General features: G+C 48.0%; 1 protein-coding gene across 1 annotated transcript in view; it reads left to right on the forward strand.

The window, feature by feature from the left end:
• Positions 1-555: 555 nt before the first annotated feature.
• The window catches only part of PKP2 (plakophilin 2), an 82,291-nt gene continuing 69,709 nt past the window's right edge, over positions 556-13,137 (forward strand). The window contains exon 1 of the mRNA XM_060245696.1: positions 556-800. Within this exon, the coding sequence (XP_060101679.1) occupies positions 596-800 (205 nt within the window). The 5' untranslated portion in view covers positions 556-595. The remainder of the gene's footprint in view (positions 801-13,137) is intronic.

The following is a 13,137-nucleotide window of genomic DNA, read 5'->3' on the forward strand; positions in this document are numbered from 1 at the left end:
GCCCACACGTGAATCTACCTCAGTTAAGGAGTTCATGACAATTCCTCTCCTCGAATGGAGTCCTCTTTCTTTGAAATTTAGAATATTACGAGGGGGGGGGGGGATCGTGTTTTTAAACCGTATGACTGTGAATGGCGCATGGTCATGGGAAACAGAAATAATTTAATATTGGAATGATTTAATATAACGAAGCCTAGGCCTGGAGCACGTTCAGCCCCGTGGTCTCCTTCCCACTCCGAAATCCAAAGCCTACCTCCCTGCCTTTCTGTCCCCCCAAGGGGCGCTGAAACAGCCGCCTAAAAGTGCCTGGCTTTGGCTTCCTTCTGCCCGGGCCTGCAGGTAAAGAACTGCGAGGGCGGAGCCGCCGCGCCTTCGGGCCTGGGGCGGGCTGGATCCCGGCGGCGAGGGCGTGGCCGGGGCGGCCGGAGGTAGGAGGCTGGCGAGGTCGGCCCGGGGGCGAGGTTTGGCGGGCGGCGCTGTTGCCACCCCCTGCCGGAGGCGCGGCGCGGCGCAGGGCAGCCAGGCTGGGCAGGGCAGGGCAGGGCAGCCAGACGGTGCGCACCAGGCGGCCGCTTCGCTCGCTCTTCGGCCCGCCATGGCAGCCGCCACGCTGGGCGCCTCGGAAGGCGGCTACATCCGCACCGTGCTGGGCCAGCAGATCCTGGGCGAGCTGGACAGCTCCAGCCTGGCTTTGCCCTCCACGCTGACGGGCGGGCGGGCGGAGGCGCTGAAGTCGCTCCGCATCCAGCGACAGGTCCAGCAGACCCTCGCCCGCAAGAGCAGGAGCTCAGTGGCCAACGGTGAGTGAGTGGGGCGAGCGGAGGGCGCCCCTTCGCCGGACCGACCGCTGGCCTCTCGCCTCCCCCAACCGGGATCCGCTTTGGGTTTCTTCTCCCCACCCTTCGGAACAGGTAGCAGGAAAGGCCCGGCTTGAGATCCGCCTCTCCTGCTTGCGCACGGGAAGGGCTGGTGAATAGGCGCGCAACGGAGAGAAGCGTTTTTCAGTCCCGTTGCGGCGGGGTGATACTGGGAAGCCGCAACTCCTCTTCGGTGGGTCCCCTAAAGCTCAGTTTCAGGTCCCGCGGAACTCAGCCAGACTTTCCCCCCGGAGCGCATCGCGTTAGAACGCCACTGCCTGTCCCCCCCCCCCCCCCCCCCCCCGCCGCCCGCTGAAATCAGCGGGACTGAAGAGTTCGCCCTTGTTTGGCTGCCAAGGGCCGTCGAGTCCCCGGGGATTTCTCGTGCGGCCCAAGCCAGGGGCTTTCAAGGCAAGCGGGAAGCAGAGGCGGCTTGCCAGTGCCTTCCTCCCCTGGGTCTTCCTTGGTGGTCTCTCTTCCAAGTACCGACCCTGCTTAGCTTCCCAGACCTGAAGAAGTCAGGCTGCCCCCTGTGGTGCCTTCCCTCCCGCAAAGGTATTTGCGGCCAGTTTTTTCGGGATAAGAACAGTGTTGTGTTCCCTCTAAGCTGAGTTAGCGTGAGCTCACGCACAGATTTTTAGCCTCCAGCTCACACATTTTTGTCTTAGCTCAGGAAGGATGACCCCAGACCACACTAATTTCTGCAGTAGCTCACAATTTTAAGGCCAGTAGCTCACAAAATAAAATTTTTGCTCACAAGACTCTGCAGCTTAGAGGGAACATTGAATAAGAGTGTTTTCTTGCGTTTAGGGTAGGGACCCGTTTTTCTTTTCCCTCCACTCCCAAGCACTTCTCTGCCATTAGCTTTATTCTGTCTGTGTGACTTCCTCTATCAAATGGTCGTGTTTCTTTTCATGGGGGCGGGAGTCCTCTCTGATTTTATCTTTGCAAAGATAGCCTGTGCGGTACACACAGGTTAAAATGTGGGAGTAGAATCTGAGAGTCCTGGATTCAAATCCCGTGCAGATTCACCATTTCATTGCTAGCTCTCACTGCTGATCTGTAGTCTGATTTTAAAATTACTAAAAGCCTGCACTGTTTGTTAGATCCAGATGGGCAGCCATGTTGGTCAGAAGCAGTAGAACTAAGTTTGAGTCCAGTGGCACCTTTAAGACCTGCAAAGTTTTATTAAAGGTATAAGCTTTCGTGTGCACGCACACTTCCTGGGTGTAATGGTTGAGGAAGCTCTGTTTCACTTTCTGAAGTGTGCGTGCCCACAAAAGCTTATCCTTCAAATAAAACTTTGTTGGTCTTAAAGGTGCCACTGAATTCAATTTTTTTTTTACTACATTGATCGACTTTTACATTTCTCTTATTATATACTGCTTTTGGAAAATACAGTCAGACAGAACAGAGCAACATCGGAGCAAAGTTACTTTTCAAAATAGGGGAGTCTGGTGTGGTTGCTGTTTCCCTGGAGTCTCTTCCATGCAGATTTAACAAGGGGTGGGGGGGAGGGGAGAGATGCTGAGGCCATTTGAAGACAACAGCAGCTTGTCTAATCCTCACACCTTTGCCCAGCCCCAAGAAGGAGCAACACAGTTGTAAGAAGTAATTACTTCTTCAGCACTTTACCTGCAGTCTGGCATGGCCAGGCAGCCGCATGGGAAAGTTCCATGGCTTCCCCTTGTATGGATGTGGTAACCAGCCCTTAAGCATATCAGGCAACCTGATTCCCATGTCACAATGTCCAGGCCATGGTTTGTGTGCTGCTTATGTGAAAAATAAAGAAGAGTGTTGACCCAGAGCTTAGCAGTAAAACTGGTTCCTGGTTTTGTTTGTTTGTTGCTTGTGGACTCTTTGGTTGTGTACAAGAAAAGCCCTTTCCTATTTCTGTTTAATTCACCAACGATCCACTGATGATTTGTATTCTTTTGCCTATCGAGCCGTTTGAATTCAGCTTCTTAAATCTGGCTGTTCTATTGAAGTTTTTGCTGTGGGCTGTTTGTACATGTTTGTTCCTAGATACAGTACCGTCCCCCACCCCAGGCTGATGACTTGGAGCTGAATCCTCTCCTCAGGAATTCTGTGTCTGAATGACATAGGCTGTCCCTTGACATTGATAGAGATCTTAATGCATTTACTTTTTGCCTCCAAGGCACCTTCCTTAAATGGATATGCCGCCTTCTATCCCATTGCCTGTTTGTCTAGGTCATAATTCCATCATCCGTGGTCATTCTTGAGTGGATTAAAACTGATCAGGACTTATTTAGATGTGGCGAATTTTGCCTGGAAATGTTGTGAGCAGGCCTCATTTTGGGCAGGAGCTCACAGGAGCGGAGCTCTGGAACCTCTAAATTTTATTGTGCTCTTTCTTTCTTAACCCCCTCACGCATGCACACACACACACAAACACACAAATATTCGCTTCTGGGCTCCATTGTTCAAACCCCCTGGAAGAATTTTGCTGACCTCTAAGATTTGACAAACTTTCTAATATTTTTCCCTCAAAAAATGGGAAAATAACCAAAACATATGAAGCAGACTGGTGGAAATCTTCCTCATGCTGCTGTGGCCACGTAGGAGATGATGGGGGTAAGGTTTTATTATGACAATTACAGTTCAAGAAGCATTGTAAGGTAGATACTGAGATGATACAATTTAGTCCACCTTCCGGTGATGTCAGGGGTGTGTGACATATGCAAATGAGTTATGCAAATGAGTTGTGCTAATGAGCTGTGGCACCTCTTTTTCTACAAAATGACCCCTGGTTGTGAAAGTAAAATAATGTACAGTGTCTAGATCAAGAATCCCAAAATATTGTTAAGGCACTTCTGGAATTTCGACAACAGGGAGTGGGTACCCCACGTAATGGCTGCCATTGGGTACTGGGGCCAATCCAAAAATTTTGGGAGGGTTTAGGCCAAGGGCCCCCTTACAATGCAGTAGGGCTTTTCGAGTGGGTGCGGCAACAGTGGTGCCTCCGGGATTCTTCTGCTCCATTGAGATGGAGGGCGGTGTGGTAGGGTTGCCAACGTGGTTGAGAAAGCCCTGGAGTTTTGAGATGAATCCTTGGGAGGGCAGGTTTTGGAGAGGGAAGGGACCTTAATGGGCTATAATTCTAGAGAATCCGCCCTCCAAAGTAACCATTTTCTGCAGAGGAACTGATCTCTGCAGTCAGGACATCTCCAGGCCCCACCTGGGGGCTGGCAACCCTACCTGAGGCCTTGTTCTGCTTTGGAGAAGAAGCAAATGGGTGCTGTTAAACTCACTTGGGCAGGCACCACACTGGGGATCACAGGTTTCATAGTGCTGTGTATCATATCTTGGTACAGTCTTGTCTATCTTACTTCCATCTCAGAGCTAGTTTGGTGTAGTGGTTAAGTGCACGGACTCTTATCTGGGAGAACCGGGTTTGATTCCCCACTTCTCCACTTCCAGCTGCTGGAATGGCCTTGGGTTAGCCATAGCTATTGCAGGAGCTGTCCTTGAAAGGGCAGCTGCTGTGAGAGCCCTCTCAGCTTCACCCAGTTCACAGGGTGTCTGTTGTGGGGAGGAAAGGTATAGGAGATTGTAAACCGCTCTGAGTCTCTGATTCAGAGAGAAGGGCGGGGTATAAATCTGCAGTCTTCTTCTTCTGAAATGTGATTGCCCAGGTTGTTCTGTGTTGAACTGATGAGTGGGTGGTCCATCTTTGCCACAGGATGGACAAAATGGTTTCTTTGTCACTATTTCTTTAGGCATATGCTGCCTATAAGAATGTGGAATGGTGTAGTGTAGCCTGATCTTGTGGGATCTCAGAAGCTAAGCAGCGTTGGTACAAGTGTGTGTGTGTGCAGTCCATGGGCTCAGCTGGATGGTGCATGTGACACAAATTGAGTTGTGGATCATGTAGCATCTGAGACTACCATTCCTAAGAGAGAGGCAGTTTGGTGTAGTGGTTAAGTGTGCGGACTCTTATCTGGGAGAACCAGGTTTGATTCCCCACTCCTACACTTACAGCTGCTGGAATGGCCTTGGGTTAGCCATAGCTATCGCAGGAGTTCTCCTTGAAAGAGAAGATATAGGAGATTGTAAACCACTCTTTCTGATTCAGAGAGAAGGGTGGGGTATAAATCTGCAGTCTTCTTCTAAGTGCTGTGGGGCTGGATTTGGTTCAGGACCATAGCACAGGCCGAGGGGGACTTTAGCCTTCCCCCCCAAACCAAAATGCTTGGGGGGGGGGAATCTGTGTGGTGCTGCGTGCTATAATCAGTGAAATTGGGAGACTCCAAGGGATAGTTCCTGTGTAACAGTTGACTCTCTAAGAATACACCTTGAATTTTCCTTAATCTGCTGGAAGTTAGAAACTGCTGTACTGGATTTGGTGCATGGTTTTCACTCTGTTACAGTCAGTTGGGAAGGTTGTTCTGACACGTAACACTCACTAAAGATTATATATTGGCTCCTTTTGTGATGAGTACGTTCTTTGGCAGGGATTGTGCTCACATAGTGTGGGGCATGCTGTGCAGTTTTTTCAGAGATGGATGGTTTCTCAACAAATAATGGCTGTGAATTTTATTTGGATTCCTGACAGCTAAACTGTTGGTTTGGTGGAGGTTGTGGGGCCGGGGGAGGCCCTCAGTTGAATAAAGAATCATTAATGCTTTTCGGAAATGTTCCACTGGATTTGCATGTATGCATCACCCTGCTTCTGAGGAAATAGGTGCTTGCTTTGCAAAAATAGTCCAGAGAGCAGCCTATCCCAAGTTTCAGGGAATGATTTTCAGTTTGAAAAAAAGAGAGAGTTCCTGGATGTTGTTAGACAGTGGCTTCAGTTTTACTGAAAATGGTGCTGTCTATTTGCTGATAGCTTGGCAAAGATCACTGCAAAAAGCCCTTTATCTGCAGCTGACCAATGAGATGGAAGGGCAGGCTGGAACAATGCCTATACAACACACCTACCAAAAAACACCAAGAAAAGAGAATGCTCCCGCATTTTTCTCACTTACCATATTTACTCTAAAGGAAGGTGACTGTGAATGTAACAGGAATCCCCCAAATAAATGCTTGTTTTCACTGTCAAGCCACTTCCAACATGTATGGATCCCATAGGGATTTTAAGGCAAGAGACCTTCAGAACTGGTTGGCTATGGCCTGCCTCTGTGTAGCAGTCCTGGTGTTCCTTGAAGGTTTCTCATACAAATACTGTTTACAGCTGACCCTGCTTAACTTCCAAGATCTGATGAGGTCAGGCTAGCCTGGGCTATCCAGGTCAAGAAGAAAATATTGTACTCCAATGTCTACTTTTTAAAAAATTGCATGGCGGCAAAATATCTCTATTCCTGCACTGGAGTAAATATGGTGAGAAATATTTGCAGTTGACTAGGGGGGCAAAGGTGTGATGATGCTACAGAAGGGGTTTGAGTTTTGAGTTTTTTAAAAAAATTTCACTTCTAGCTGACTGAATTGTTCTGGTATTGGGGGGTGTTTTGCATTTCTGAGATGCCTGCAGTTTGGAGAATATAGCATCCTTAAAGCAAGAATGCAAAGGCAGTTTTCAGGAGCTGAATCCTCATTGGGAGCTCTCTGAAAGGACACTTCCTTGCAGGAAATTCTGTGCATTGTCACGCATGATGTGACATGTGTGGGGTTTTTTGTGCACGTGTCTCAAGAAGCCACACACAGTGGTAGACAGTGTGTATACCTAGTGAAATGGATCATCACAATGCCATCGTCACAATGGGACTGTAAATCCTGGACTACATACAGCACTTTTCTATCTGGAACTGAATTGTCGTGTTCAGTGAGTCCCTTAGGCAAATACGGACTTTGCACCTGTCAAGTTCCTCCTCTACCTGGCTTTGTGGGTGTATAAAAGGCTTACTGTAAACTGCATGTCTGTTTCTTTTCTTAGTGAAGTAAAAGCGAGGGCCCAGTGAGAGAGGGTAACTAGGAGGACATTATTGGAGGCATGGTGCTCGTCTGGTGCAATATGTGCCTTATTTTCATTTGATGAGCATCTATGTTTATTTATTTATGCCCTGCCTATCACTCCATTGGGGACCCAAAGCAGATTACAGTGTTTTCTCTCCTCCATTTACTCTCATGACAACCCTGCAAGGTAGGTTAAGCCAAGAGGATGTGACTTTCCCAAGGTCAACCAGCAGGATTCAATGAATAAAGAGGGATTCAAACCTAGGTCTTTCAGACTCTAGTCCAACAGTGTAACCCTTACTCTACATTTTGGGTCCAGATGGTGTGAGAAGGGGCTCAGGGGGACTCTTTATGGGGGGAGGGGCATGATAGCTCTTGGAAGCAATGCCTCATGTTAATAGTTAAACTTGGGGAGTGATCCTAAGCAGATCTGCTCAGAAGTGTGTCCCACATTGTTTAATGGGGCTTAATTTCAGGAAAGTGTCTTTAGTACTATATTGCTAGTCCTAAGCTCTGCTCACGGCCTGAGTTCGATCCCCGGCAGAAGCTGGGTTTTCAGGTAGCTGGCTCAAGGTTGACTCAGCCTTCCATCCTTCCGAGGTTGGTAAAATGAGTACCCAGCTTGTTGGGGAGAAAGTGTAGATGACTGGGGAAGGCAATGGCAAACCACCTTATAAAAAGTCTGCCGTGAAAACGTTGTGAAAGCAACATCACCCCAGAGTCGGAAACGACTGGTGCTTGCATAGGGTACCTTTCCTTTCCTAATAGATCTAAGGTATGTAGATCATGCATTATTACTCTATGTATATAAATAAAAAAGATGAAGAAAAAGATATTGGCTTTATATCCTGCCCTTGACTCCAAAGAGTCTCAAAGCGGCTCACAATCTCCTTTACCTTCCTCCCCCACAACAGACACCCTGTGAGGTGGGTGGGGCTGAGAGGGCTCTCACAACAGCTGCCCTTGCAAGGACAACCTCTGCTAGAGCCATGGCTGACCCAAGGCCATTTCAGCAGCTGCAAGTGGGGGAGTGGGGAATCAAACCCAGTTCTCCCAGATAAGAGTCTGCACACTTAACCACTACACCAAACTGGCTCTCTAGGTTCCTAGAAAGCTCGGAATCTTTGGCCCTTTCTATATGGATTATATGCCCCAAATTAGAAAGAGGATTCCCCCACACACACACTTCCCCACAGCATCATGGTACATTCATGCACCATCTGGGTGTTCCCCAGCTTTTTTCTGATTTTTTTTCCAAACCTGCTTTGCTGAAAATAGCAAAGTATGGATGGCCGGTGTGTGTGTGTCAATTTTCATGTACTCACCCCCATAGTAGCCATTTTCCCTGTCCGTACTATAGTCATTTCTTCCCCCTGCCTGAGGGAGGGAGCTTTCTGTTCAGTGACTGAATGTTGGTATGTTGCTATAACAATAAAACAGTCTGTATCTGGGTTCTCTGAGTTCCTAGCTGTCATTTGTTAAACAAAGTATTTAGCCCTTGTTGTTGTGGAGGAATAAAGGAAAAGGCTTACTCCCCATGACTGTTACCACGTTCTAGAACCAGAATACGGACTGGAAAGCACACCAGAAATGAAACTATCACCTAAGCAGCTCAGAGGAAAAATCCATGCAAAAAAAGCTTTTAAAAAATAAAGCCTACAGCTGATCTTTTCAGTCTTTTTGTGGGTCTGGGGTGGGGGTTCTGACCTGCAGCAGCTGGTGAGCTATCTGTAGCTCATGAGCTGCAAGTTGGAGACCCCTGTACTATAGAATACGCTCTTCACATCTTGTTGTTTTGGGGACATTTGGCAGGCTCACTGAGTACCAGATCTGGTTTGTAGCCACCTACTTATCACCCTTGAGCTATACCAGGGGTGGCTAAACTGTGGCTCGAGAGTCACATGTGACTTGTTCACACATCCTGTGTGGCTCTCGACGCCCCCACCACCCAGTTGGCTGGCTTGGAGAAAACATTTGTCTCTTCAAAGCACTGCTCCTAGTCAAACCAACTGGCAGCTTGGATAATGCATTTAAAGTTGCTTTCTTTTCACCTCCCCCTCCCTTCCCATCTATTTGCTTTCCTTCCAGCTTTCTTTCCACCTTTCCTTCCAGTTTGCTCTCCTTCCTTCCTTTCTTCCTTCCATCCTCCCTCCCTCCCTTCCAGTCTTGCAGCTCTCAAACATCTGACATTTATTCTATGTGGCTCCTATGTTAAGCAAGTTTGGCCACCCTTGGGCTATACTATGTTCATTAGAGACACTGTAGTAAAATAGATGTGATTCTTGCTAAGCAATACCTCTAAATAAATTGGAGCAGGTTATGAGGGACGCACAGAATTTAAGAAAGAAATAGTTTCTTCTGTATAGGACTGTAGAAGTAGCATAGGAAGGAATGTCATCTGTGATGCAAAACTTAAAGTGATAGGATAACTTTTTGGTTTATTGTGGGGGGAGAGTTGCCATCAAGTCGCAGCCAACCTATGGTAACCCTGTAGGGTTTTCAAGTTAAGAGACGTTCAGAGGTGGTTTGTCATTGCCTGCCTCTATGTAGTGACCCTGCACTTCCTTGGTGGCCCCTCTTCCATATACTGCCCAGGGCCGGCTCTGAGATCTGATGAGATAGCGCTAATCTGGGCTATGCAGATCAGAGCAGGTTAAGATAATAAGGGCTGTTTAAGAGCTTTTCCCAGCCATTTATGACTGAAAGGAAATCAGGGATTTGTCCATTTGAAAATGTAATGATTGGATTTAGTGAAGAATGGATAAATGTATCCTTCACAATCTAAAGATTAATGCCCAACTCCTTGTGTTAATTTCCTCCAGATCCTTTTACAATGGAAGATTGTGTGTCATGTGTTGCCATTTATTTGGGCAAGCTCAGTACACTACATTGTGGTATTTGCACCTTAGGGCTCCCTGACTTTGAATAGGAGTCCCTGGTCTTTAAAACTGATATTTTCACTTTGAAATCTATCTCCCCAGTTCTGCCTTTGTGCTGATCAGTTCCTCCTCCTTTGAAATTTCCTGAATGTTGGCTAACCAATGAAAGGCAGTTGTCTGAGAATTGTCTTGCTAGGTGGGAGGCAGAATGGTTTACTCAGCAGAATAGTTTATTCAGCAGCTCACCCCTTTTGCAAGCTAAGCTTACCAAAGTAAATACTGTGAAACCAGGGCTGTTAGATCAAATCAGAAGTCTTGCAACCCCTCCGCTTATTTGCCCACTATATGAGAGAGGTTTTGCTAGACCTGAGTTGCTTATGTCCAGGACTCATTTTGTAGAAAAAAATCCAGCAGAAATTCATTTGCATATTAGACCACACCCCCTGGTGGCACCATTGTTTCACACAGGGCTTTTTAGTAGAAAAGGCCCAGCAAAAGCTTATCTGCATATTAGGCCACACCCCCTGACACCAAGCCAGCCGGAACTGTGTTCCTGTGCATTTCTGCTCAAAAAAAAGCCCTGCTTACGTCCATTGTGAGATTTTTATTTCCCTACAAACTCATCAGGAGATGCCAGTTTTAAAGAAGTTATAGCAAAAGTAAATTTGGTATAGCAAAAGCAAAAGTTATAGCAAAAGTAAATTAATAGTATAATGTTTGTCTGCTCTGTTGTCCTACCTCCATGCTTTGATTTACTATCATTTCTTGGAAGATAGTTTCAGAGCGTTGGTCTCCAGTACAACAGCTAGATTCAAGACCGGTAGCACCTCAGAGTAGGGGTGCCAGGTCCCTTTTCCAGTCATAGGCAGGGGGTAGGGTTGCCATTCACCAGTTTTAGGCAGGGGATCCCCAGCTGGTGGGGAAAACTCCACCGTAAACAGTAGCATCACTGTGTCGCATCCCTGAGCACTGACATCATTCAGGAATTATGTCATCGCATTGGGGACTTCACATGACAACGCTCTGGGGTTTTGGCAAAACTCTGTGGTTTGGGGGTTGATTTTACCATAGAGTTTTGCCCAAAATCCAGAGTGTCACCCCCTGACATCACCAACACAATGATGTCACTTCCGGGGACATCAGCACATCATGTGACATCAGTGCCCACTTAATGGCCCCTCAGTCCCCCCACCAATTCAATGGTCCCACCTGGCAACCCTACTGCAGGGGATGGGGGTTAGGTTTGCCAGATACAGGCTGGGAAACTTCCAGAGATTTGGGATGGAGCCTGGGGAGGATGAGGACCAGGCCATAGAATCCTCCCTCCAAAGCATCCATTTTCTCCAGGGGAACTGATCTCTGTAGTCTGTAATTTCAAGGGATTCCCAGGTCCCACCTGGAGGCTGGCATCCCTACCTCAGAGACCAACAAGAATTTTGGGTATGTGAGCTTTTGAAAGTCAAGACTCCTCTCATCAGCACACACAGTGAAATTTTATCAGAATGCATGAATATCTAATCCTAATTTCTTTGTCCCTGCTTTCATTGTGGGTCAGGGAATAAAGCATAGAATAGTACTAGTGGTGGTGGGAACTGCTGTCAGTTGACTTTTGACAACTCGTGGGGTTTTCAAGGCAAGAGACAAACAGAGGTGGCTTGCTGTTGCCTGCTGCTGCATTGTGACCCTGGACTTCCTTGGTGGCCTCCCATTCAAGTACTAACCAGAGCCAGCCCAGTTTAGCTTCCAAGACTGGGTCATCCATGTCAGGGAATAGTATTAGTACTAATAGAAAATAGCTGTCTTAATGGCATCTGGTACGTGAGTGGAGGGAAGAAGAAGAAGAAGATATTGGATTTATATCCCGCCCTCCACTCCAAAGAGTCTCAGAGCGGCTCACAATCTCCTTTACCTTCCTCCCCCACAACAGACACCCTGTGAGGTGGGTGGGGCTGGAGAGGGCTCCCACAGCAGCTGCCCTTTCAAGGACAACCTCTGCCAGAGCTATGGCTGACCCAAGGCCATGCTAGCAGGTGCAAGTGGAGGAGTGGGGAATCAAACCGGGTTCTCCCAGATAAGAGTCCGCATACTTAACCACTACACCAAACTGGCTCTCTGAGAGCCTGTAGGTTGCAGGGATGCCCTGAGAAGATGTCAAGAATATCCGAGTTCTCAGTCCACAACCAGTAACTTGGGAAGAGGGGCTCTCTGATGTTTTGATGGAGATAACAGAATGCCTCCTCTGGAAAGGAAAGAGGGAAGGGAGCAGGAGGATTTGGGTGACGTTAATCATCTTTCTTCTGGGAAAAGGAGTCCCCCAAGTCCATATATTGTCTAGTAGAGGCATGGCCAGAAGAGAAAGGGGAAATGTCAAGCTTGGAAGCTGTTGGGCCTAAGTGGACATATTGAGCAGTGGATACGCCCATATCCTGTTTTGCTCTTACCTTGCCCAAGCAGTGAGTCCAGGTAGCCAGTTTCCTTCCAAGGAGGTTACGGATGTAGTCAGTTTGCTTTTAGAAAGTACTAATTGAGTAGGGCCAGCACCAGAGGGTTTTGCACCTTCCCCCCACCCAGCCCCACTGGAAGCACAGACCCAGGAAGCCTGAGTGGGGTCGGCAGGGTGGCGCATGTTCTCAGAGGTGTTCGGAGCTTGTCCTCCTTTGCTGCGGAAACCTTCCATGACAAGGGAGGGCAGGCTCTGAATGCCTCCAAGCCTGCCCCACCACCCCTGGTGCCCCTTCCCTTCCCTGCCGCTGCCCACCCGCCCACAGCGGTCCTGGTAGGCTGTGAGGCAGAAGAGGATGACAGAGAAGCAGGTGGCAAGGGAGAGCATGGCAGTCGCAGGGGGGCAGCAGGGCGTGTGTAGGGAGGGGTTGCCTGCTGGCCGCTCCTATAGCCCAGTGACCCTCTAGGCGACTGCCTACCTGGCCTACTGGGATGCACCACCTCTATGTTTGAGCATGTATTGTAGGACAAGATGCAAGCAGGTAGGCACATATCATTAGAGTTCCAGCAGCAACAGTACTGCCTTCCACAGCAGGGTCTTGCTCCAGAAATCCCTTTGTAGGCTTTTCCAACTCAAAACCAAACTCCTGTTCCCCTTTTTGATTGGGTGTACACTCTTTCAGGCACCTTCTAGGCCAAACAGCTATTCCAGGTACTTTCCAAAGTGGATCACGGACAGCAGCCAAGTAGCTCTTTTATCTTTGTTTAATACTATCAGCCGAGTCATGACAATGCCAAAGAGGAATTCCATTTTACAGTAACAGAAGAATGTGGCTTAGAACTGCTGTCATGAGGTTCGTCTTTTCCTGCTGATCTTGATGGTTTATGCAACTTTGCAGTTAGAATGATGCAGCCGACAGGGCAATTCCAACCTGCCCAGTTTATAGTCCCAAATCTAGGAAAATATGGCTCTTGCAAGCTGATTCAGAACTGCAGAACTGGTTCAGAACTACTGATTGAAACTCCACATGGCCAGCGAGCAG

Source organism: Heteronotia binoei, chromosome 8 (assembly GCF_032191835.1).
Source record: "Heteronotia binoei isolate CCM8104 ecotype False Entrance Well chromosome 8, APGP_CSIRO_Hbin_v1, whole genome shotgun sequence".
NCBI lineage: Eukaryota > Metazoa > Chordata > Lepidosauria > Squamata > Gekkonidae > Heteronotia > Heteronotia binoei.